Source organism: Oncorhynchus mykiss, chromosome 11 (assembly GCF_013265735.2).
Source record: "Oncorhynchus mykiss isolate Arlee chromosome 11, USDA_OmykA_1.1, whole genome shotgun sequence".
Classification (NCBI taxonomy): Eukaryota; Metazoa; Chordata; class Actinopteri; order Salmoniformes; family Salmonidae; genus Oncorhynchus; species Oncorhynchus mykiss.
In genome coordinates this window covers 10526599-10554200 of record NC_048575.1, presented here as the reverse complement: position 1 = coordinate 10554200, position 27602 = coordinate 10526599, and the positions used below count along the sequence as shown (strand labels likewise).

Sequence of the window (27602 nt, the reverse complement as noted above, 5' to 3'; positions counted from 1 at the left end):
ACAGCATAACAAGGCACAACACGGCATAACACGGCACAACACGGCACAACACGGCACGACACGACACAACACGACATAACACGTCATGACACGGCATAACACGGCACAACACGGCACAACACGGCATAACACGAAACAACACGGCACAACACGGCACAACACGGCATAACACGGCACGACACGACATTACACGACATAACACGGCACAACACGGCATAACACGGCACAACACGGCACAACACGACATGACACGGCATAACACGGCACAACACGGCACAACACGGCATAACACGGCACAACACGGCATGACATGGCATGACACGACATAACACGACATAACACGGCACAACACGGCATAACACGGCACAACACGGCACAACACGGCATAACACGACACAACACGGCACAACACGGCACAACACGGCACAACACGGCACAACACGACATGACACGGCACAACACGGCACAACACGACATGACACGGCACAACACGACACGACACAACACGGCACAACACGACACAACACGGCACAACACGGCACAACACGACACAACACGACACGGCACAATAAGGAACAACACGACACAACACGGCACAACACGACACAACACGGCACAACACGGCACAACACGACATGACACGGCACAACACAACACGACACAACACGACACAACACGGCACAACACGGCACAACACGGCACAACACGGCACGACACGGCACAACACGACATGACACGGCACAACACGGCACGACACGACATGACACGGCACAACACGACACAACACAACACGACACAACACGGCACAACACGGCACAACACGACACAACACGACACGGCACAACACGGCACAACACGACACAACACGGCACAACACGGCACAACACGGCACAACACGGCACGACACGACACGACACGGCACAACACAACACAACACGACACAACACGACACAACACGGCACAACACGGCACAACACGACACGACACGGCATAACACGGCACAACACGCCACGACACAACACGGCACGACACGGCACGACACGACATGACACGACACAACACGGCATAACACGGCACGACACGACACGACACAACACGGCATAACACGACATAACACGGCACAACACGGCATAACACGACATGACACGGCATAACACGGCACAACACGGCATAACACGACACAACACGGCACAACACGGCATAACACGGCATAACACGGCACGACACGACATAACACGACATAACACGGCACAACACGGCATAACACGGCACAACACGGCACAACACGACATGACACGGCATAACACGGCACAACACGACACAACGCGGCATAACACGGCACAACACGGCATAACACGGCACGACACGACATGACACGACACAACACGACATGACACGGCACAACACGACATGACACGGCACAACACGGCACAACACGGCATAACACGACACAACACGACACAACACGGCATAACACGGCACAACACGGCATAACACAACACGGCATAACACGGCACGACACGACATGACACAACACGGCACAACACGGCACAACACGACACAACACGGCACGACACGACACAACACGACACGACACGACACGGCACAACACGACATAACACGGCATAACACGGCACAACACGGCATAACACGGCACAACACGGCACAACACGACACGACACGACACGACATGACACGACACAACACAACACGACACGACACAACACGACATAACACGGCATAACACGGCACGACACAACACGACATGACACGACACAACACGGCATAACACGGCATAACACGACATAACACGACATAACACGGCATAACACGGCACAACACGACACAACACGGCATAACACGACACAACACGGCACAACACGACACAACATGGCACAACACAGCACGGCACGACACGACATGACACGACCTGACACGACATGACACGACACAACACAACATGACACGACACAACACGACATAACACGGCATAACACGGCACGACACAACACGACATGACACGACACAACACGGCATAACACGGCATAACACGACATAACACGACATAACACGGCATAACACGGCACAACACGACACAACACGGCATAACACGACACAACACGGCACAACACGACACAACATGGCAAAAACACAGCACGACACGACACGACATGACACGACATGACACGACACGACATGACACGACACAACACGGCATAACACGACATAACACGACATAACACGACATAACACGGCACAACACAACACAACACGGCACAACACGGCACAACACGACACAACACGGCACAACACGGCATAACACGACATAACACGACATAACACGACATAACACAATGTCCTTTAACCAACAGATCAAATGAAGTGACACTCTTCTTAGATGTGTAAAACAGAGTGCAGGCCATGGTTGTTTCTCAAGAGAGAGGACGGCCTTCCACCCATCCATCCCCCCCACCACCTTTCTACCTACCAGTGACCTCAGCAGTGCTCTACTAACCAACACACATCTGTATGAGGTGACGCTTCAGTACTATATGGTACACATCACCCAGGGCCAACCGGGGCTGGCTGCAAGCTGTCATCGCTAATGACTAAATGGGCCACTGAGACGCTGTGTGTGTGTGTGGATCCTGAAGCCCTCTCCTGGGACTGAAAAGGCTGACTGTTCCTTACTCCTCCTCCTCCTCTGACAGACAAACAGCCAGACACACAGACAGCCAGCCAGCCAGCCAGCCAGCCAGAGACAGAGACAGAAACAGAGAGAGACAGAGAGAGACAGAGAGAGACAGACAGAGACAGAGACAGAGACAGAGACAGACAGACAGACAGACAGACAGACAGACAGACAGACAGACAGACAGACAGACAGACAGCCAGCCAGCCAGCCAGCCAGCCAGAGAGAGACAGAGAGACAGAGAGACAGAGACAGAGAGACAGAGAGACAGAGAGACAGAGAGACAGAGAGAGAGACAGACAGACAGACAGACAGACAGACAGACAGACAGACAGACAGACTCACCATCATTGCAATGAGAGCACAGATGTAGCTTTGCTTCATGATGAACCTGAAGGCCGTGACCACCGCATTAGCTCGCGCCATTCCTTCCCCCGGCGCAGTCGCCCACGCCATCGCCCCTGCATCCATCTCTTCTTTCAAACCTTCACCCTGCACAACCACCACCTCATACACACTCCCTGTAGGATGGAGGAAAGGGAGGGAGGGAAGGAAGGAGGGAGAGAGAGAGCAGACAGCATCACGAGCGAGCTACCGGATGTTAACCATTAACTAATAACCATAGTCAGCCTTGGGAAGCAAAGCTCTGTCCTTTTTCACACTCCCTGGGATTTTCTTATGAACCAGGCGAATTTCCCCAAAGTGCTGCTGTTTCCCAGCACGAGGTCTGTGTACGACAGGGTGAAGGTCTCAGTCCCTATATGTGGGTGATACTAACCCAGATCTGGCCCTGGTTGGCCTGGTTTGTACTGCGGTGTGGAGTGCAGGTCCAGCCCCAGCAGCCCGTTGGTGTGGACATAGTCCGGAGGAGACCCGTTGGAAATTACTATCAAAACCTGGGGTAGAAAAACACCTTCAGCTGGGAGATTCACAATAGCACGTTTATGTACGTTTATCAATGCGGTAACATCAATGTATTTGCTTGTCCAATAGCTTTTTGTATTTGTTGACCAAGTGACATCTGATTGGGTCCGTTTTATAAGCAACTCGAAAACTCAAAAAGACCCCTCAAATATAGATAATCTTGCAAGTTACAAAATATAGCCAAGGAGTAGCACGCAAACCTCAGATGTGCTGTATCCGTCTTGGGTTGAAAGAAGCTGGAGAAAACAAATTAAGAATACATTGAGACTGCCCTTATATGATACTCATGTTCGCTTACAAACACACGGTGACAGGATATTGTCATGCACGACACCTTACACACTGTCTCGTTACACTCGGGCATTACAGGGCCACGAAAAAACTTGGACAACATGAACCAAACAGGAACATCAAAAGAAATCGGTGTGTGAGATATTACTACAGTACATATTCCGGATGTTTGTTTACGTTTCTGTCATCTGTTTGGTGAGCCATGCACCACACTTCTCTCCTCTTCTCTGCTGTGGAGGTTATGTCATCGACCATAGGCTCCTCCCCTTCACCCAGTTCTCCCCCTTCGCCCTCACCAGGCACCTGCGAAATAGATCAGTGGAAAAACAAACCAAAAACATGTAGTGTACGGTACGGTAAATGTGGGTGATTGGGTATTCTATACATTTCCAAGAACTGTGGATGTGAGGAAGAATGTACAGATATCCTTGGCACATATTGACTTGAGTGACTCACCTTTCAATTAGGAAAATAGGATTCAACAAATCTACGCTGCACCAAAATGGTGGATGTGTTACAGTAGACAGTAGACCCTATTCAGCAGAGTGGATTCCATAGGCAGGGTTGGGTGGATTACAAGACAAATGTAATCCATTACTAATTACATTTACATGAAGAAGAAAAAAGTAATCAGTGACTTAATCCTTTGGATGACTCAAAATGAGTAACATAATCTGATTACTTTTGGACTACACCAAGGCATATTTTTTTAACAATGACGGCCTATCCCGGCCAAACCCTAACCCGGACAACAGGGAAATTGTCTCTGCGTACTGAAACAGGTAAGATCAGGGATATTGCATATGCGTTTTAAAACAGGTAAGATCAGGGAGATTGCCTATGTGTATTGAAACAGGTAAGATCAGAGATATTGGCTCTGCGTATTGAAACAGGTATGATCAGGGATATTGCCTCTGCGTATTGAAACAGATAAGATCAGGGATATTGTCTCTGCGTATTGAAATCGGTATTGTAGTGAACTGGAAGAGGAAAGACTATGTAACTATTGTGACCTTGGGGAAATAGGGAATGAAACTCATTTGATCCTCTATTGCCCTTTCTACCACAATATACGCTTGCTCTTATTCCAGAAAGCACACCAGATATGCCCCGGCATTATGAGGGATGAGGAGAAATATACATGTTTTTTTGTCCATTGTGTATTTCCGTTTACAGATTATTTACATAAAGCCTGGAATAAAATAAAAAAAGGCTACCTGTAATTAAATAGTAAAAATATTTATCTTCTATGTGGTTAATGGTGTGTATATAGATTGTGTATAGGCTTGTCTACCACATGTATCTTCTATGTGGTTAATGGTGTGTATATAGATTGTGTATAGGCTTGTCTACCACATGTATCTTCTATGTGGTTAATGGTGTGTATATAGATTGTGTAGAGGCTTGTCTCCCACATGTATCTTCTATGTGGTTAATGGTGTGTATATAGATTGTGTATAGGCTTGTCTACCACATGTATCTTCTATGTGGTTAATGGTGTGTATATAGATTGTGTATAGGCTTGTCTACCACATGTATCTTCTATGTGGTTAATGGTGTGTATATAGATTGTGTAGAGGCTTGTCTCCCACATGTATCTTCTATGTGGTTAATGGTGTGTATATAGATTGTGTAGAGGCTTGTCTCCCACATGTATCTTCTATGTGGTTAATGGTGTGTATATAGATTGTGTATAGGCTTGTCTACCACATGTATCTTCTATGTGGTTAATGGTGTGTATATAGATTGTGTAGAGGCTTGTCTCCCACATGTATCTTCTATGTGGTTAATGGTGTGTATATAGATTGTGTATAGGCTTGTCTACCACATGTATCTTCTATGTGGTTAATGGTGTGTATATAGATTGTGTAGAGGCTTGTCTCCCACATGTATCTTCTATGTGGTTAATGGTGTGTATATAGATTGTGTATAGGCTTGTCTACCACATGTATCTTCTATGTGGTTAATGGTGTGTATATAGATTGTGTAGAGGCTTGTCTCCCATATGAATCTTCTCTTAGTGTCAGACTGGGTTCCAGTACCTTCTGTTTCTTTTTTGTCTGTATTTATTTGTCTGTTTATTGGTATGTTTGTATGTATGTATGTATGTGTGTGTGTGTGTGTGTGTGTGTGTGTGTGTGTGTGTGTGTGTGTGTGTGTGTGTGTGTGTGTGTGTGTGTGTATGTATGTATGTATGTATGTATGTGTGTGTATGTATGTATGTATGTATGTATGTATGTATGTATGTATGTATGTATGTATGTATGTATGTATGTACTTACGTACGTATATAAACTCAGCAAAAAAATAAATCCCTTTTTCAGGACCCTGTCTTTCAAAGATAATTCGTAAAAATCCAAATAACTTCACAGATCTTCATTGTAAAGGGTTTAAACATTGTTTCCCATGCTTGTTCAATGAACCATAAACAGTTAATGAACATGCACCTGTGGAACGGTCGTTAAGACACAAACAGCTTACAGATGGTAGGCAATTAAGGTCACAGTAATGAAAACGTAGGACACTAAAGAGGCCTTTCTACGGACGCTGAAAAACACCAAAAGAAAGATGTCCAGGGTCCCTGCTCATCTGCATGAATGTGCCTTAGGCATGCTGCAAGGAGGCATGAGGACTGCAGATGTGGCCAGGGCAATAAATTCCAATGTCCGTACTGTGAGACGCCTTAGACAGCGCTACAGGGAGACAGAACGGACAGCTGATCGTCCTCGCAGTTACAGCCCGAAAGATGTTTCCACCCCCATGCTTCACAGTAGGTATGGTGTTCTTTGGATGCAACTCAGCATTCTTTGTCCTCCAAACACGACGAGTTGAGTTTTTACCAAAAAAATCCTATTTTGGTTTCATCTGACCATATGACATTCTCCCAATCTTCTTCTGGATCATCCAAATGCTCTCTAGCAAACTTCAGATGGGCCTGGACATGTACTGGCTTAAGCAGGGGGACACGTCTGGCACTGCAGGATTTGAGTTCCTGGCGGCGTAGTGTGTTACGGCTTTGTTACTTTGGTCCCAGCTCTCTGCAGGTCATTCACTAGGTCCTCCCGTGTGGTTCTGGGATTTTTGCTCACTGTTCTTGTGATCATTTTGACCCCACAGGGTGAGATCTTGCGTGGCGCCCCAGATCGAGGGAGATTATCAGTGGTCTTGTATGTCTTCCATTTCCTTATAATTGCTCCCACAGTTGATTTCTTCAAACCAAGCTGCTTACCTATTGCAGATTCAGCCAAGCTGCTTACCTATTGCCTGGGACAGGTCTAAAATTTTGTTTCTGGTGTCCTTGGACAGCTCTTTTGTCTTGGCCATAGTGGAGTTTGGAGTGTGACTGTTTGAGGTTGTGGAGGACAGGTGTCTTTTATACTGATAACAAGTTCAAACAGGTGTCATTGATACAGGTAACGAGTGGAGGACAGAGGAGCCTCTTAAAGAAGAAGTTACATTTCTGTGAGAGACAGAAATCTTGCTTGTTTGTAGGTGACCAAATAGTTATTTTCCACCATAATTTCCAAATAAATTCATAAAAAATCCTACAATGTGATTTTTTAGATTTTTTTTCTCATTTTGTCTGTCATAGTCGAAGTGTACCTATGATGAAAATTACAGGCCTCTCTCATCTTTTTAAGAGTGAGAACTTGCACAATTGGTGGCTGACTAAAAACTTTTTTGCCCCACTGTATGTATGTACATATGTACTGTATGTATGTATGTATGTATGTATGTATGTGTATGTATGTATGTATATTATTGTACTGCTCGAGGGATGTAATTATTGTCTGGATAACCGTATTGACTATTATGTATTGATGTATTGTATTTACTGATATATTCATTTTCACTCTTTATGTGATGGACAATGCAGAGAACACCAGAAGAAGAATCATCATTTAATTACCATAGTGAATTATTGTCATGTTTGTTAATGTGTCAATCAATCCCATAAGGGATGGGTTGCCAATTGGCGATTTGACACGAAAATAAAATGTCATTCATTCATTCATATAGCCTAATTAATGCTTATAGTTTGCTGTGTAATTGATAGGCCGACCCAACAGTACATTTAATGTATAGGCCTATGCACTCGCCGTGAATGACCGACGTGACTTCCCTTCGCTCAATGTAATAGTTGATAAATAAAATGGTGACTTACAGAAAGATTACGACCCTCTTCTTTTAAACATTAACAACTGTGTTTAAAACAGTGTTTCCCTCACATTCCTGCAAGTGCAGTGTGCACTATAAATACGCTACTAAGTAGCAAGCAGCAACTCTATGGAGTCCAGACAATTGTCTTATTGATATTCGATGAAGTAATCCTTAATGTAATCAGCAGTTCTTTAAGAATGTAATTGTAAACCCCCCCTTTTTTTAAGTAATCCGGGCTGATTACAATTGCTTCATTTTTGTAATTGGATTACGTAATCTCCGTTTACATGTCATCTGTTACTACCCAACCCTGTCTATAGGGGAGCTCACCGTGTACCACTGGGGCACTGCCCCAAAATGGCCACCGTGTTACAGTAAAAGCAACTCACCGTGTACCACTGGGGCCCTGCCCCAAAATGGCCACCGTGTTACAGTAAAAGCAACTCACCGTGTACCACTGGGGCCCTGCCCCAAAATGGCCACCGTGTTACAGTAAAAGAAACTCACCGTGTACCACTGGGGCCCTGCCCCAAAATGGCCACCGTGTTACAGTAAAAGCAACTCACCGTGTACCACTGGGGCCCTGCCCCAAAATGGCCACCGTGTTACAGTAAAGGCAACTCACCGTGTACCACTGGGGCCCTGCCCTAAAATGGCCACCGTGTTACAGTAAAAGCAACTCACCGTGTACCACTGGGGCCCTGCCCCAAAATGGCCACCGTGTTACAGTAAAGGCAACTCACCGTGTACCACTGGGGCCCTGCCCCAAAATGGCCACCGTGTTACAGTAAAGGCAACTCACCGTGTCTGTGGGGTCCTGCAGCCAGAGGCGTATGAGTGTGGCCAGGGTGTAGTAGAGCAGCAGCAGCATGATGGGGTTGACATAGTGGTGCCAGGACAGCGCCGGGTTGACCCGGAACATCCAGGTGTGGGAGCAGTCAGTCTGGACCACTGACGAGATGCCAAACAGACTGGTGGAGAGAGGGAAAGGTAGGATGGAGGTGGGGAGGAGAGGATGGAGGGAGGGGAGGATGGAGGGAGGGAGGGAAAGGCAGGTTGTAGGGAGGGAGGGGAGGACGGAGGGAGGGAGGGGAGGGTGGAGAGAGCGAGGTAGGTAAAGGCAGGGTGGAGGGAGGGAGGGGAGGATGGAGAGTGGGAGGGAGGGAAAGGCAGGATGGAGGGGGGAGGCAGGGAGTATTATATCAGTTGTGCTGTCATCTCCATCTTGAAGTGTTCTTGACAACCACCTGCTTGGATTCTCCTCACCTCACATCAGCACACACACACACACACACACACACTTTTAATGTTTTTTAAAGACAGTGTGCCATGTATTTTCAATTAGATAATGAATGTTGATAAAGTATGGGCTGCAGCCATGTGTGTTCCCCTCGTTTGCTCTCTCTCTCTCTCTCGCTCTCTCTCTCTCTCTGTCTCTCTCTCTCCCTCTCTCTCTCTCTGTCTCTCTCTCTCTCTCTCTCTCTCTCTCTCTCTAAAAACCCTTCAGGAGGCAAAACAACAACAGATGCCTCGGGGTAAGGGATAGAAAAGCGAGGGAGGATGGAAAGAGAGAAAAGAGACAGAGATGCCAAAGTGCACAACAGTTACTCCAGCAGTCTTTAATTTTGGGTTATACACAGTACCAGTCAAGTTTAGACACACATTCTCATTCAAGGGTTTTTCTTTACTATTACTATTTTCTACATTGTAGAATAATAGTGAAGACATCAAAACTATGAAATAACACATATGGAATCATGTAGTAACCAAAAAAGTGTAAAACAAATCAAAATATATTTTAGATTCTTTAAAGTAGCCACCCTTTGCCTTGATGACAGCTTTGCACACTCTTGGCATTCTCTCAACCAGCTTCATGAGGAATGATTTTCCAACAGTCTTGAAGTAGTTCCCACATATGCTGAGCACTTGTTGGTTGCTTTTCCTTTACTCTGCGGTCCAACTTAACCCTAACCATTTCAATTTGGATGAGGTCAGGTGATTGTGGAGGCCAGGTCATCTGATGCAGCACTCCATCACTCTCCTTCTTGGTTAAATAGCCCTTACACAGCCTGGAGGTGTGTTTTGGGTCATTGTCCTGTTGAAAAACAAATGATAGTCCCACTAAGCACAAACCAGATGGGATGGTGATTCTCTGTAGAATGATGTGGTAGCCATGCTGGTTAAGCGTGCCTTGAATTCTAAATAAATCACTGACAGTGTCACCAGCAAAGCAATCCAACACCCTCACACCTCCTCCTCCATGCTTCATGGTGGGATGCAGAGATCATCCGTTTATCTGACAAAAACACGGCGGTTGGAACCAATGATTTCAAATTTGGACTCATCAGACCAAAGGACCGATTTCCACCGATCTAATATCCATTGCTTGTGTTTCTTGGCCCAAGCAAGTCTCTTCTTATTATTGGTGTCCTCTAGTAGTGGTTTCTTTGCAGCAATTCGACCATGAAGGCCTGATTCACACAGTTTCCTCTGAACAGTTGATGCCGAGACATGTCTGTTACTTGAACTCTGTGAACCATTTATTTGGGCTGCAATCTGAGGTGCAGTTATCTCTAATGAACTTATCCTCTGCAGCAGAGGTAACTCTGGGTATTCCTTTCCTGTGGCGGTCCTCATGAGAGCCAGTGTCGTCATAGCGCTTGATGGTTTTTGCAACTACATTTGAAGAAACTTTCAAAGTTCTTGACATGTTTTGTATTGACTGACCTTCATGTCTTAAAGTAATGATGGACTGTCATTTCTCTTTGCTTATTTGAGCTGTTCTTGCCATAATATTGACTTGGTGTTTTACCAAATGGGGCTATCTTCTGTTTACCACCCCTACCTTGTAACAACACAACTGATTGCCTCAAAAGCATTATGAAGGAAAGAAATCCCACAAATGAATTATTAGCAAGTCAGACCTGTTAATTTAAATGCATTCCAGGTGACTACCTCATGAAGCTGGTTGAGAGAATGCCAAGAGTGTGCAAAGCTGTCATCAAGGCAAAGGGTGGCGACTTCAAATAATCTACAATCTAAAATATATTTTGATTTGTTTAACACTTTTTTGGTTACTACATTATTCCATATGTGTTATTTCATAGTTTTGATGACTGGTACTGTATATATATCATGCTACTATAATTGACCGGAATTGTTTTCTTTGGGATCAAGGCCCTTGTGTCCTGTTAGGAGTAATGTAAGGTTGGCCTGTGATACTAACATTCTAAAACTGGAGCTTGTCTTATTAATAGTTAGACCTTAGAATTCACATCATAATGGAATACGATGGGTTTGGGTGTGTGGCTCTTTTCAACTCTGGCCAGAGTAAGAAAATATGAAGTGTAATTTCCTCTGCCTTCTTGGCATAGCCGATCTCCAAACCAGATGCTTTCATGCCCAAGCACTGCTGCCACATCTGGAGAAATGTGACCACTGAGTACTGGTGTGTCTTCAATCAAGTGGCATATAGGGTGAATATCAATAGTATTTCCTTCTTCGTGTCCTCTCTCCTTGCCTCTTTCTCAAAACGCATTGGAGAAGGTCCGAGGGGAGGAGGAGGAAGGCGAGGAGAGAGGATACGAGGAATCAAGGAAATATATGATTGACATGAAATCAAAGGAAACAGGGCACTTTGTGGGTCATTCTAATCTGCCATGGATTGTCATGGTTTTACCAAGAAGATAGACAGTAAACATGATTCAGAAAGAAGAACTAATATACAACTAATCTGTCATTTGTGAAGTCATAAACACCATTACATAAAAAACACAGACTGGATACACAACAAGAACACAGAATGGCTACACAACAAGAACACAGAATGGATACACAACAAGAACACAGACTGGATACACAACAAGAACACAGAATGGATACACAACAAGAACACAGAATGGCTACACAACAAGAACACAGAATGGATACACAACAAGAACACAGAATGGATACACAACAAGAACACAGAATGGATACACAACAAGAACACAGAATGGCTACACAACAAGAACACAGAATGGATACACAACAAGAACACAGAATGGATACACAACAAGAACACAGAATGGATACACAACAAGAACACAGACTGGATACACAACAAGAACACAGAATGGATAGACAACAAGAACAAACACAGACACCCGAGTCGTTGATACACCCACAAGGCACAGATGTTAGTTCAACATCTAGTTTTGATTTAATTCAACATGAATTCAACATGAAATCAACAAAAAATGTCACTATGTCATTGGATTTAGGTTAAAAGTTGGATGAAAAAAATATACAAAAATACCTGACGTTTATTATTTTTGGTTGAAATGAAGTGGAAACAATGTTGATTCAACCAGTTTTTGCCCAGTGGGTTTCTTGCGCTGACGTTACGATAAACACTTTACACCAAAAATCCCACTTGACATTTTCTTCTAATTTCAGCATTTATTACAAAACAACATTTGCTTTTTTGCTACCCAAAGTTGTTCTTATTCTGGAGTTTGGGTCTGAATTGAAAAGCACAAATATTTCGACTTAAGCTCGGGTAGTAATCAAAAAGGCTGCCCACAAACGTTAAACTACAAAGTACTGATTGTGCCTGTTTTACTGTCAGAGGGTTCTTTGTTTTAGCCCAGAGGCAAGCCAACTCTGCACCCAATCAGCCCAGTGCTTAGCTATTAGTGGTGGGCTGGGTCATAATTTGGGGCACTCTGATTCAATGAAATGGTCCAATCACGTGGTAGAATAATGGGTTTCATTAAAGAAACGAGTGAAGGCATATAGGGAATGATACATAGCGAGTGCAGACGTAAAGGGAAGGATCCCAAACGAGTGAAGGCGTATAGTGATGGATCCATAATGAGTGAAGGCGTATAGTGAAGAATCCATAATGAGTGAAGGCGTATATTGATGGATCCATAATTAGTGAAGGCGTATAGTGAAGAATCCATAATGAGTGAAGGCGTATAGTGATGGATCCATAATGAGTGAAGGTGTATAGTGATGGATCCATAATGAGTGAAGGCGTATGGTGAAGGATCCATAAAGAGTGAAGGTGTATGGTGAAGGATCCATAATGAGTGAAGGCGTATAGTGAAGGATCCATAATGAGTGAAGGCGTATAGGGAAGGATCCATAATGAGTGAAGGCGTATAGTGATGGATCCATAATGAGTGAAGGCGTATAGTGATGGATCCATAATGAGTGAAGGCGTATAGTGAAGAATCCATAATGAGTGAAGGCGTATAGTGATGGATCCATAATGAGTGAAGGCGTATAGTGATGGATCCATAATGAGTGAAGGCGTATGGTGAAGGATCCATAAAGAGTGAAGGTGTATGGTGAAGGATCCATAATGAGTGAAGGCGTATAGTGAAGGATCCATAATGAGTGAAGGTGTATAGTGAAGGATCCATAATGAGTGAAGGCATATGGGGAAGGATCCATAATGAGTGAAGGCGTATAGTGAAGGATCCATAATAAGTGAAGGCGTATAGGGAAGGATCCATAATGAGTGAAGGCGTATAGTGAAGGATCCATAATGAGTGAAGGCGTATAGTGAAGGATCCATAATGAGTGAAGGCGTATAGGGAAGGATCCATAATGACTGAAGGCGTATAGTGATGGATCCATAATGAGTGAAGGCGTATAGTGAAGGATCCATAATGAGTGAAGGCGTATAGTGAAGGATCCATAATGAGTGAAGGCGTATAGTGAAGGATCCATAATGAGTGAAGGCGTATAGTGAAGGATCCATAATGAGTGAAGGCGTATAGGGAAGGATCCATAATGAGTGAAGGCGTATAGTGATGGATCCATAATGAGTGAAGGCGTATAGTGAAGGATCCATAGCCCTACTTTGTTTATATATATTTCTTATCCCTGTGCTTGTTCTTTCTTTTCCTCTGTCTTTCATGTCCAAGGAGATGTGTGTGTATGTTTTAGGACAAATATAAAAACAACAGAATGGGTGTATCTGTGTCTTGAGTCTTCCACATAAAACTGGACGGTTAGAACAGTTTTTTGTTTGAGGAGGGGGTTTGTATGAAATGTAATGTTATGTCGTTCCTGGTGATTTTGAGAGTATGAATGGGCTGCTAACCTTCAACATGTTAAAGCAAGAAGGTCTTTAAGGTTGATCCTATTGTGTTTATTTGTACTGTTATTTCACAGAATACACACACACACTGCGTCACTACCTAGCAGTCTCCATAGAACATTAATATACACAGTTACAGCATACTCCAAATACAGAACATCTATTGGACCACCCCCCACCACACACACTTCTCTGACAACTGCTGTTTAAGGTTTTTGTATTCTGTTGGGTTAGTTGGCGGGGCACATTTCACGGGGAGCGAGAGCTTTTACCAATTAGTCCTGTATACTTCACTAAGGCCTTTATAAAGCAATGCTACCGCCACTCAGGAACATAAACACTATATTTATTTATATTTGCTTGCTGTCAGAGTTGTTCAAGCATTGTTACAGCACTCTCCTTCTAAAAATACTCTGATCATGCCCTAATTTAGATTAATTGCCTCCATTTTACTCAGTGGTCTCTCTCTCTCTCTCTCTCTCTCTGTCTCTCTCTCTCTCTCTCTCTCTCTCTCTCAATTAAATTAAATTCAATTAAATTCAAGGGCTTTATTGGCATGGGAAACATGTGTTAACATTGCCAAAGCAAGTGAGGTAGACAACATACAAAGTGAATATATAAAGTGAAAAAGAACAAAAATTAACAGTAAACATTACACATACAGAGGTTTCAAAACAGTAAAGACATTACAAATGTCATATTATATATATATATACAGTGTTTTAACAATGTACAAATGGTTAAAGGACACAAGATAAAATAAATAAGCATAAATAGGGGTTGTATTTACAATGGTGTGTGTTCTTCACTGGTTGCCCTTTTCTCGTGGCAACAGGTCACAAATCTTGCTGCTGTGATGGCACACTGTGGAATTTCACCCAGTAGATATGGGAGTTTTTCAAATTTGGATTTGTTTTCGAATTCTTTGTGGATCTGTGTAATCTGAGGGAAATATGTATCTCTAATATGGTCATACATTGGGCAGGAGGTTAGGAAGTGCAGCTCAGTTTCCACCTCATTTTGTGGGCAGTGAGCACATAGCCTGTCTTCTCTTGAGAGCCATGTCTGCCTATGGCGGCCTTTCTCAATAGCAAGGCTATGCTCACTGAGTCTGTACGTAGTCAAAGCTTTCCTTAATTTTGGGTCAGTCACAGTGGTCAGGTATTCTGCCCCTGTGTACTCTCTGTTTAGGGCCAAATAGCATTCTAGTTTGCTCTGTTTTTTTGTTAATTCTTTCCAATGTGTCAAGTAATTATCTTTTTGTTTTCTCATGATTTGGTTGGGTCTAATTGTGCTGTTGTCCTGGGGCTCTGTAGGGTGTGTTTGTGTTTGTGAACAGAGCCCCAGGACCAGCTTGCTTAGGGGACTCTTCTCCAGGTTCATCTCTCTGTAGGTGATGGCTTTGTTATGGAAGGTTTGTGAATCGCTTCCTTTTAGGTGGTTGTAGAATTTAACGGCTCTTTTCTGGATTTTGATAATTAGTGGGTATCGGCCTAATTCTGCTCTGCATGCATTATTTGATGTTCTACGTTGTACACGGAGGATATTTTTTGCAGAATTCTGCGTGCAGAGTCTCAATTTGGTGTTTGTCCCATTTTGTGAAGTCTTGGTTGGTGAGCGGACCCCAGACCTAACAACCATAAAGGGCAATGGGCTCTATGACTGATTCAAGTATTTTTAGCCAAATCCTAATTGGTATGTTGAAATTTATGTTTCTTTTGATGGCATAGAATGCCCTTCTTGCCTTGTCTCTCAGATCGTTCACAGCTTTGTGGAAGTTACCTGTGGCGCTGATGTTTAGGCCAAGGTATGTATAGTTTTTTGTGTGCTCTAGGGCAACAGTGTCTAGATGGAATTTGTATTTGTGGTCCTGGTGACTGGACCTTTTTTGGAACACCATTATTTTGGTCTTACTGAGATTTACTGTCAGGGCCCAGGTCTGACAGAATCTGTGCATAAGATCTAGGTGCTGCTGTAGGCCCTCTTTGGTTGGTGACAGAAGCACCAGATCATCGGCAAACAGCAGACATTTGACTTCGGATTCTAGCAGGGGGAGGCCGGGTGCTGCAGACTTTTCTAGTGCCCGCGCCAATTCGTTGATATATATGTTGAAGAGGGTGGGGCTTAAGCTGCATCCCTGTCTAACCCCACGACCCTGTGTGAAGAAATGTGTGTGTTTTTTGCCAATTTTAACCGCACACTTGTTGTTTGTGTACATGGATTTTATAATGTCGTATGTTTTACCCCCAACACCACTTTCCATCAGTTTGTATAGCAGACCCTCCTGCCAGGTTGAGTCGAAGGCTTTTTTGAAATCAACACAGCATGAGAAGACTTTGCCTTTGTTTTGGTTTGTTTGGTTGTCAATTAGGGTGTGCAGGGTGAATACATGGTCTGTTGTACGGTAATTTGGTAAAAAGCCAATTTGACATTTGCTCAGTACATTGTTTTCATTGAGGAAATGTACGAGTCTGCTGTTAATAATAATGCAGAGGATTTTCCCAAGGTTACATATTCCACGGTAGTTATTGGGGTCAAATTTGTCTCCACTTTTGTGGATTGGGGTGATCAGTCCTTGGTTCCAAATATTGGGGAAGATGCCAGAGCTAAGTATGATGTTAAAGAGTTTTAGTATAGCCAATTGGAATTTGTTGTCTGTATATTTGATCATTTCATTGAGGATACCATCAACACCACAGGCGTTTTTGGGTTGGAGGGTTTTTATTTTGTCCTGTAACTCATTCAATGTAATTGGAGAATCCAGTGGGTTCTGGTAGTCTTTAATAGTTGATTCTAAGATCTGTATTTGATCATGTATATGTTTTTGCTCTTTATTCTTTGTTATAGAGCCAAAAAGATTGGAGAAGTGGTTTACCCATACATCTCCATTTTGGATAGATAATTCTTCATGTTGTTGTTTGTTTAGTGTTTTCCAATTTTCCCAGAAGTGGTTAGAGTCTATGGATTCTTCAAATGCATTGAGCTGATTTCTGACATGCTGTTCCTTCTTTTTCCGTAGTGTATTTCTGTATTGTTTTAGTGATTCACCATAGTGAAGGCGTAGACTCTCGTAGGTCTCTATGTTTTTGGTTGGACTGGTTTCTCAATTTCTTTCTTAGATTTTTGCATTCTTCATCAAACCATTTGTCATTATTGTTAATTTTCTTCGGTTTTCTATTTGAGATTTTTAGATTTGATAGGGAAGCTGAGAGGTCAAATATACTGTTAAGATTTTCTACTGCCAAGTTTACACCTTCACTATTACAGCGGAACGTTTTACCCAGGAAATTGTCTAAAAGGGATTGAATTTGTTGTTGCCTAATTGTTTTTTGGTAGGTTTCCAAACTGCATTCCTTCCATCTATAGCATTTCTTAATGTTACTCAGTTCCTTTGGCTTTGATGCCTCATGATTGAGTATTGCTCTGTTTAAGTAGACTGTGATTTTGCTGTGGTCTGATAGGGGTGTCAGTGGGCTGACTGTGAACACTCTGAGATACTCTGGGTTGAGGTCAGTGATAAAGTAGTCTACAGTACTACTGCCAAGAGATGAGCTATAGGTGTACCTACCATAGGAGTCCCCTCGAAGCCTACCGTTGACTATGTACATACCCAGCGTGCGACAGAGCTGCAGGAGTTGTGACCCGTTTTTGTTGGTTATGTTGTCATAGTTGTTCCTAGGGGGGCATATGTGGGAGGGAATGCTGTCACCTCCAGGCAGGTGTTTGTCCCCCTGTGTGCTGAGGGTGTCAGGTTCTTGTCCGGTTCTGGCATTTAGGTCGCCACAGACTAGTACATGTCCCTGGGCCTGGAAATGATTGATTTCCCCCTCCAGGATGGAGAAGCTGTCTTCATTAAAATATGGGGATTCTAGTGGGGGGATATAGGTAGCACACAGGAGGACATTTTTCTCTGTTAGGATAATTTCCTTTTGAATTTCTAGCCAAATGTAGAATGTTCCTGTTTTGATTAATTTAATGGAGTGAGTTAGGTCTGCTCTATACCAAATTAGCATACCCCCTGAGTCCCTTCCCTGTTTCACACCTGGTAGTTTGGTGGATGGGACTACCAGCTCTCTGTAACCTAGAGGGCAACTAGTGGGTCCGTCTCCTCTATACCAGGTTTCTTGCAGGATGACAATGTCTGTATTACCGATTTCTTTGGTGAAGTCCGGGTTTCTGCTCTTTAGGCCAAAGGCAGATGACCTCAGGCCTTGGATATTCCAGGATAATATAGAGAAGGCTTTTTGTTCCATAGAGTGTCCAATGTTGTTGGTCGTGGTTTGGCCTCAGGCCAGTAAGTGTGAGCAGAGCCTGCTGAGCATCTGGTACATGCCATTGGCTTGGGCGAGTGTGAGAGTGGGGGTTGGGACTGTTTGCCCGCTCACTACCTGGGCGTATGTGTGGCTTCCATGTTGAGGCCCTCTTTGCGGGGGTGGGGTGCATGGGGTGGGCAGGAGTGGCATAGGTCTGATCGGAGGGGGCCTAAATGGGGTGTGGGCATGGTTGACGTGGGGGGGTGTTGATTGGTTGGGGTGGGGGTGTGGATGTGTCTGGGTGTACTGTGGTCTGGATGTAATTCCTCTTGGCGTGGGTCCTCTATGTGTAGGTCCAGGGGGGGGTCCTGCAGATCTGGGAGGGTGTCTCGCTGGTCTGGATGGGGTGTCTATTGATCTGTTGCTCCTGTGTGAAGTGTTGGGGATACGTTTGAGAGCGATGTCCTTTAGAGTTCGGGCAAATATGGGCACTGCTGCCTTGTAGAGGTGGACCTGGTCATAGAGGCTGTTCAAGTCCAGGGTGGAGTGGTGGGCCAGGAAAACGTTTGGTTTTGAGGCACAGTCACGGGAAATACTTGCATTTACCCGCTGTATTGTGGCAGGGTGGAAGTCTTTTCGTGGTAGCAGGGTAGAGATAACCACTTGTGCGTTGGGGAAAGTAGAAGAAGCCTTTTCAATCACTCCCTTCAGTGCTGTGGCCACTCTTTCCTGCTGTGCTCTCAGGTCGTTTGTGCCTGTGTGTATTATTATGTGGCTGGGTGAGCCTAGTTTGGCCTCAGACAGAAGGTCTAGGGCGCGCTGGGTGTTTGGACACCAGAGTTTAGACACACTGTGTTTGGAAAAAAGTTTTTTTTCTTCTATATATTTCCCATTTGAGTCCATAAGTAGCACAATCTGTGTCTTGTGTTTGTCCTCAGTGGGTGTGGGGGGGTTGTCAAAAGGGCTATCAGGGTGGCTGACAGGGGGGGTGCTCAGAGGGGGTGAGAGCCTCTGGGCTTGGGGTTCTTCATTTGTCTGTTCTGCTGTGATGTCGACTCTATGGTCAGGGTCTGGTGTGGACTGTTCTGCTGTGGTGTCGACTCTATGGTCAGGGTCTGGTGTGGACTGTTCTGCTGTGGTGTCGAGACTTTTGTTGGGTGCTGAGGTGGGCTGTTCTGCTGGCTTCTCTGTGGGGGTGGCCACCTCTCTAGTGGGTTGTTCTCTGTCACACGCCGTCCCCCTCAACTTCTCCTCCATCCCCCTCACCCTCTCCTCCATCCCCCTCAACCACTCCTCCACCAGCAGTCTGATACTCTCCTCTAGTGCTCTGTTCTGCTCCTCTTTCTCCTGTTGTATTTGTCTCACCACTGTCCAAAGGGCAGATATGTCTCTGTCCACCTCCAGCTCTCTGGGTCTGGTTAAGGGGCTGTTGTTGTGCTGGACTGTTGTCTGGGTCTGTGCTGACTGAAGTGTAATCACCTGCTGTTCCAGCTCCACCTGCCTTACCTCCAGCTGGGTGAATTTGTCCTTCATTTCAATGAGGGAGTGGTAATCTGTGCTGGGAGGTTGACTCTCCGCTGGGGGTTGCTCATCTGTGGGGTTACATAATGAAGAGGTCTGGTCTGACCCGCTCGGTGTGGGGGTATCTTTATCAAGGGAGATCTTCTCCTGCTGGGCTAATTCTTTGATTAGGTGAAAGTCCAGCTGAAACTGTTTGTGGTTACTCTGTACCATTATTGTTCTGGATTTATAGATATTTATATTACTTAACTCAGAGTCCCCGTTATCAAGTATTCTGAGTTTCCACCCCTCGTTAACCCCCCCTCTCTTAACAAAGGGGTAGTGTGCTAATATGGCACTGTGCCATGCCAGGGGATGGTTTGTGTGGAAGATAAGGTTGCTGATGTTCCCATTCTTGTAATAGTCAGCAAAAAGTGTTTCTTGATTTTCCATAAGGAGCTTCTTCTTGTGGTCTTTTCTTGCCTTATCATTCTTTACATGCAAAGGGTACTGTATTTTAATTACCTCTGAACAGCGGGAGGGAGCTTCTAAGGCCTCTCCATTTGGTTGGGGTAGACTGTGTGACTCTCCTGCCATTGTTGGGCTAATGGGCTTTGACACCTCTCACTTGACACGTCAGTGCTAGTTGAAGCTGTATCAAGCTTGGTAGAATTATGTTAGAATTCAGTCCTTATAAAGTAATGTTGTGTATTTTTCTTCTTGGCTTTTGGAAATAAAATATTGTTTCAGACTAAACATTACTCACTCAGTTCCAAGTTGGATGGTGTTTTCAGGTTTCTGTTGTTTTCCAGAGAATTTGTTGTATAGGGTAATAAATCCTTGGTAGTTGTGAACTTTCCAGGTGATTCCGTAATTCCGTCCAAAATCAGGTTGTAGGTTTTAAGTTTTGATTTGAAGTAGGGGTTATGTTGAAGAGGGTAGAATCCAGTATGTGTTCCTGACAAAAAATCCAAGTTTATCTAACTCCTAATCTATCTTTTTTAAAGAAAATGCTGAAAAATGCAGGAGCTCTGAGCCTGACCTCTGCTCTGCTCGTCTCTCTCTCTCTCTCTCTCTCTCTCTAAAAACGTTGATTTTTCTTTCTCGCTCCCACAATTCATGTGAAGTTCCCTGAAACCAGCTGTGTAATTTCAGGGCCAAGAATGGGCCGGCGTAATGAGAACCACCTGGGTCTGTGGAACGGAGGGGAGCCGGAGCTGGGCCGGATGGCTGGCCTGTGCCACCTCTAACTGGTCTGGCTCTCTCTGGGCCTTGACAGGGGCTGGATGGAGGGTCCGGTTGGGTCACAGGGTGCATGGTGGGAGTGCTTTTTTTGGGGGGGAGGGTGATGGTGTAATGGCATATAGGGTAGAGGTATTAGTTGATAGGATGGTGTATAGGGTAGAGGTATTCTGAACTATGTGGAACGACAGGGCCTAATAAGGGGACAGCGTGTGAAGGGAGATGAGGGGCGAGATACCGATGATAGCCTATATATACATACTATGAGGTCAAAATAACACTATGAAATTGTGAAAATTATGACAATGCCCTTTTGGTGTAAGAGCTTGTGGGAAAAAAATGGCTGGAATTTCCACCTGTTCAGGTGGAATGGAGTTTTTGGCCCAAAGCATTACATCACAATCTAATCTGATCTGATTATTCAGTCATCTTTTATTTGGGTGGTCTCTAGAGTCTAGATGATCCTATCCGCCAATCAGAGCTGTGTATGTAAATATATAAAAATGTGTATAAACACGCCCACATTATAAGACTATTTTCATGAAATTAACACACACACTGATTTATTAGACAGCGATGATTTTAAAATAAATAAATAAACAATACTTAATGAACTAAGATCTTATTGAAATGCAATGATTAGTTGGGACACATTCAACCATCCAATTACTCTATGGTAGTTTCCTGTTGCTCTGCGGTTATAAGTAATCAAATAATAACTGCTCGCTTAAACAGGAACACTAATGTGTCAGAGGAAACACCGTACACCTGGCGACCGTGTCAGCATGCATGAGCCCGACCCGTCACAGGAGTCGCTAGACTGCGATGGGACAAGACATCCCTGCCGGCCAAACCATCCCCTAACCACGCTAGGCCAACTGTGCACCGCGCCATGGGTCTCCCATGCACGGCCGTCTGCGACAGAGCCTGGACTCGAACCAGGATCTCTAGTGGCACAGCTGAGATGCAGTGCCTTAGACCACCGCGCCGCTCAGGAGGCCCTAGAATGACGTCATTAAGTATATGATCCGTACCTTTGAGAATAATCTCTCGGTTGTGAAATTTTAAGTGATTCGACTGGTCCTCAATCTGCTTTCCTCCATCAGGAAATGTCACATATGAAATCAAATGTATAATCTCAAATGCTAAATTCTATGCACATAGAGACAAAGTGCAGTACATTTATAAAATACTTTAAGAGTTATAACTGGAGGTTTGGTCTGATATCTCATATCGTCATCATTGTTTCCTTCCCTCCCTTTATCTATTGATCCCATTTGATTATTGAAGAATAGCACTTACAAATGCCTATGACCTTAGTTCAACTGTCATACCCCAATCAGAACCCAAAATGATACTCCAATGTTTGCAAACATTGGTACATGTACATGTAAACAAACACTATATACATGGAAACAAACAGGGTTAAAATGATCATGTTGATATCATGGATGGTCAGTCCTTGTATCCATAGCTCTGTCTTTGAATTTGAGAGTGGTTACATTTCTCCAGCCCAAATCCCAATAGTTTTTACCTAAAGAGGGGCGGGGACTATCCTTTTTTTTATTTAAACTGCTGATTGCCGCTTTAAATAGGCTGTTTAGTTGCTTATTCTTTACCTTAAATGCTGGCTTTAGTGTTGCATGTAAAGTTCAAATGCACATACACTACTGTTCAAACGTTTGGGGTCATACAGAAGTTTGGGGTCATACATTCTTGTTTTCCATGAAAACATATATGAAATGAGTTGCAAAATAAATAGGAAATATAGTCAAGATGTTGACAAGGTTATAAATAATGATTTTTAATTGAAAAAATGATTGTGTCCTTCAAACTTTGCTTTCGTCAAAGAATCCTCCATTTGCAGCATTTACAGCCTTGCAGACCTTTGGCATTCTAGTTGTCAAAATGTTGAGGTAATCTAAAGAGATTTCACTCCATGCTTCCTGAAGCACCTCCCACAAGTTGGATTGGCTTGATGTGCACTTCTTACATACCATACGGTCAAGCTGATTCCACAAAAGCTCAACAGGGTTGAGATTCGGTGACTGTGCTGGCCACTCTGTCCAGTGTCTGTGTTCTTTTAACCATCTTAACATTTTATTTTTATTGGCTAGTCTGAGATATGACCTTTTCTTTGCAACTCTGCCTAGAAAGCCAGCATCCTGGAGTCGCCTCTTCACTGTTGATGTTGAGACTGGTGTTTTGAGGGTACTATTTATTGAAGCTGCCAGTTGAAAACTTGTTAGGCGTCTGTTTCTCAAGCTAGACACTCCAATGTACTTGTCCTCTTGCTCAGTTTGGCCCTCCCACTCCTCTTTATATTCTGGTTAGAGCCAGTTTGTGCTGTTCTGTGAAGGGAGTAGTACCCAGCATTGTACGAGATCTTCAGTTTCTTGGCAATTTCTCACATGGAATAGCCTTCATTTCTCAGAACAAGAATAGACTGATGAGTTTCAGAAGAAAGTGCTTTGTTTCTGGCCATTTTGAGCCTGTAATCGAACCCACAAATGCTGATGCTCCAGATGCTCAACAAGTCTAAAGAAGGCCAGTTTTATTGCTTTTTTAATCAGAACAACAGTTTTCAGCTGTGCTAACATAATTGCAAAAGGATTTTCTATTGATCAATTAGCGTTTTAAAATGTTAAACCTGGATTATCTAAAACAACATGCCATTGGAACGCAGGAGTGATGGTTGCTGATAATGGGCCTCTGTACGCCTATGTAGATACTGTATTACATAAAAAATCTGCCATTTCCAGCAACAAAAGTTTCCAGCTACAATAGTCATTTACAACATTAACAATGTCTACACTGTATTTCTGATCAATTTGATGTTATTTTAATGGACACATTTTTTTGTGCTTCTTTTTTTCAAAAACAAGGACATTACCAAGTGACCCCAAACTTTTGAATGTTAGTGTATGATATAATATTTATCAATTTCTTAACACTTGTAACCACACAATCCTTGGTTTATTTGGGGGACACCTTTTGGCTCAGGAGCACTACCAGAGGAAATAGTTCTGTAAATAGCCTCTATAAAAGATTTTAAAAAACAACAACAAGCAATGTCATATTATTCCTTGACAACCTTAATTTACGTCTCTATAAATTAAGCTCAACTACGTCCAAATAACCTCTTGGCCAATATCAAGTTCAACTCCACTCCACACAAAACACAACATTCGCAGGGCATGACAACATCCCAACTGCTATTCCTGTTCAAAAATCACCCTTTGCTGTGAAGTTCTCCTTTGCTCAGTTGGGCTGAGCGCTGATACCGGGGCCAGATGAAATACACCATGATCTACGGCCTCCAGCAGATGTCAAACACATTGTTGTGTGTTGTCTGGAGCAGAGGAAATCTTAAAGGTGTACCACCCACTGACAGCTCCCTGTGATGCTTTTCATAGGAATTCCTCTACCTTTCTTTTTTTTAAATATAGTGAAAGAAAAGAGAGGTGAGGAAAAAGGAGAAAGAGAGAGAGAGAGAGAGAGAGAGAGAGAGAGAGAGAGAGAGAGCGAGAGAGAGAGAGAGAGAGAGACAGAGAGAGAGAGAGAGAGAGACAGAGAGAGAGAGAGAGAGAGAGAGAGAAAGAGAGAGAGAGAGAGAGAGAGAGAGAGAGAGAGAGACAGAGAGAGAGAGAGACAGAGAGAGAGAGAGAGAGAGAGAGAGAGAGAGAAAGAGATGCATCTTCACCCTTTCAACTTGACACAAGCAATCTCTTCCACAAGAAATACCACCGCTCTCATGGTCGGATCGTAATTTAGGACCAAAACCAATAGACGGACACCTGACACCCACTCTGACATGCAATTGGCTCAGACGTTGACACTTGATTGGATTGCTAGGTTAGATTTGGTGGTCTTTTTCCCCCCCTAGCCACATGTGTTTGGGGTAATAATATTGGTCACCGTCAGAGCCTCAGTCAGCCTCTGTGTTCTTGTATTCCTAATCTAGAGAATTACACACTGACGATGTTATGCTGATATGCTGCGATTCAAAACGATCCTGTAAGCAGATGTAATGCAATGGGGGTTACTTTATATGGATGATGCATGTGCATTGCCCTTGAAACTACATGAAAACACGCACACGCACACGCACACACACACACACACACACACACACACACACACACACACACACACACACACACACACCTGGCGTAGCTATCCCCGGGTGGGATGAGCTCCTGGAAGAACTGGAACTGGTAGAGGTAGAGAGTCACCAGGTGACCAGCGCTGAAGATGGCCATGAGGACACACAGACAGCTGAAGATGAGCGGGCGGAATGTCCGACAGAAGGACCACCAGGTACACAGGCCCAGGAAGGTGAAGAAGTAGACCGCAGAGGTCAGGGAGGGCAGCATGATGCCTGGAACAGCACAGAAGCAGAGTGGGGACATAGTGATTCATGGAACACCCTCTGTGAGACTGGATGGAGAAGCATGCATTGTATTAAACCTTTACGTCTCATCTCTGATTCGTACATTTCACACTCGAGTGTGAAAAATCCCAACACAATTGGTAATTTCAGTATTTCAGGACAGGAAGTTAAACATTCAGAAAGTCTTTGGGAAACAAGGTTCATTCTGATAATCTACAATAGATGTGTGGGGAGATTTAATTGTATTGTCTTAATACAAATATTGAAAATTTGAATATTTACACTGTATGTAAAATTTTTATAAATTAAATCAGGGATTCAATCATGTCAATTTAAGCAAATTACAAATGGAGTAATTAAACTGCTCTGATGATAAATTGTGGATTGCCAGTCATTCGTTTGAGTGAGGGCACTTACCTGTAAGGCCCAGTAGAATGGTGACCACTACTTTCCCTGCAGTGGTAATAAGATTCCCAATGATCTCCTTGACTTTGGATGCCATCGCCGCTATCTGACGAAGGATCTTCATCTTGGTGCTCTCCTCCTCTACTTCTCCATCCCCTTCTTGCCCCTCTACTCCCTCCTCCACCTCATCCCCAGTCATCTCTCCATCTCCATCCTCGCCCGTCTCAAAGTCCTCCTCGAACATCAGGTCGTCCTCCTCCAACTCAACCTCCTCCTCCTTTTTCCCCTCCTCTTTCTCAACCTCCTCTTCCTTTTCCCCCTCCTCTTTCTCAACCTCCTCCTCCTTTTTCCCCTCCTCTTTCTCAACCTCCTCTTCCTTCTTTTCCTGGGGAAAGAAGATGAATACAATCAGTATCAACGCAGAAGTTAATCACATGTACACCCTGTAGCTGGGGCCTTTACCCTGCCTTGTTAGAAACGGCACCCTGCCTCATTGATTAGAAACAGCACCCTGCCTCATTGATTAGGAACAGCACCCTGCCTCGTTGATGAGAAACAGCACCCTGCCTCATTGAGTAGAAACAGCACCCTGCCTCGTTGATTAGAAACAGCATCCTGCCTCGTTGATGAGAAACAGTACCCTGCCTCATTGATTAGAAACAGCACCCTGCCTCGTTGAGTAGAAACAGCACCCTGCCTCATTGAGTAGAAACAGCACCCTGCCTCGTTGAGTAGAAACAGCACCCTGTCTCGTTGATTAGGAACAGCACCCTGCCTCGTTGATTAGAAACAGCACCCTGCCTCGTTGATGAGAAACAGCACCCTGCCTCATTGATGAGAAACAGCACCCTGCCTCATTGATTAGAAACAGCATCCTGCCTCGTTGATGAGAAACAGCACCCTGCCTCGTTGATTAGAAACAGCACCCTGCCTCGTTGAGTAGAAACAGCACCCTGCCTCATTGAGTAGAAACGACACCCTGCCTCATTGATTAGAAACGGCACCCTACCTCATTGAGTAGAAACAGCACCCTGCCTCATTGAGTAGAAACGACACCCTGCCTCGTTGATTAGAAACGGCACCCTACCTCATTGAGTAGAAACAGCACCCTGCCTCATTGAGTAGAAACAGCACCCTGCCTCGTTGATTAGAAACATCACCCTGCCTCGTTGAGTAGAAACAGCCCCCTGCCTCGTTGAGTAGAAACGACACCCTGCCTCATCGAGTAGAAATGACACCCTGCCTCATTGAGTAGAAACGACACCCTGCCTCATCGAGTAGAAATGACACCCTGCCTCAATGATTAGAAACAGCACCCTGCCTCGTGGAGTAGAAACGACACACTGCCTCGTTGAGTAGAAACGGCACCCTGCCTCGTTGAGTAGAAACGGCCTTGTTGAGTAGCCCTGCTTTGATGAGAGGAAACGTATCTGCTGAGTAGCCCTGCTTTGTTGAGTATAAATGTATTTTCTTAGTAGCCCTGCTTTGCTGAGTAGCCCTGCTTTGCTGAGTAGCCCTGCTTTGTTGAGTATAAATGTATTTTCTTAGTAGCCCTGTTTTGCTGAGATGCTCTGCTTTGTTGAGAGAACTCAATTCCACAGAAGTCATAGTATAGTGTGTACCCAATATGATACTTTGAGTGTTTGT

General features: G+C 44.2%; 1 protein-coding gene across 3 annotated transcripts in view; it reads right to left on the bottom strand.

Annotated features, from left to right (window-relative positions):
• Positions 1-27602, bottom strand: part of LOC110536547 (piezo-type mechanosensitive ion channel component 2) — a 228583-nt gene that overhangs the window by 69820 nt on the left and 131161 nt on the right. For all 3 annotated transcript variants that reach the window (XM_036934818.1, XM_036934819.1, XM_036934820.1), the window contains exons 6-12: positions 25968-26340; positions 25325-25538; positions 8871-9039; positions 4085-4210; positions 3817-3852; positions 3471-3588; positions 3038-3213 (exon numbers count right to left, since the gene is read on the bottom strand). In XM_036934818.1, the coding sequence (XP_036790713.1) occupies positions 3038-3213; positions 3471-3588; positions 3817-3852; positions 4085-4210; positions 8871-9039; positions 25325-25538; positions 25968-26340 (1212 nt within the window). The remainder of the gene's footprint in view (positions 1-3037; positions 3214-3470; positions 3589-3816; positions 3853-4084; positions 4211-8870; positions 9040-25324; positions 25539-25967; positions 26341-27602) is intronic.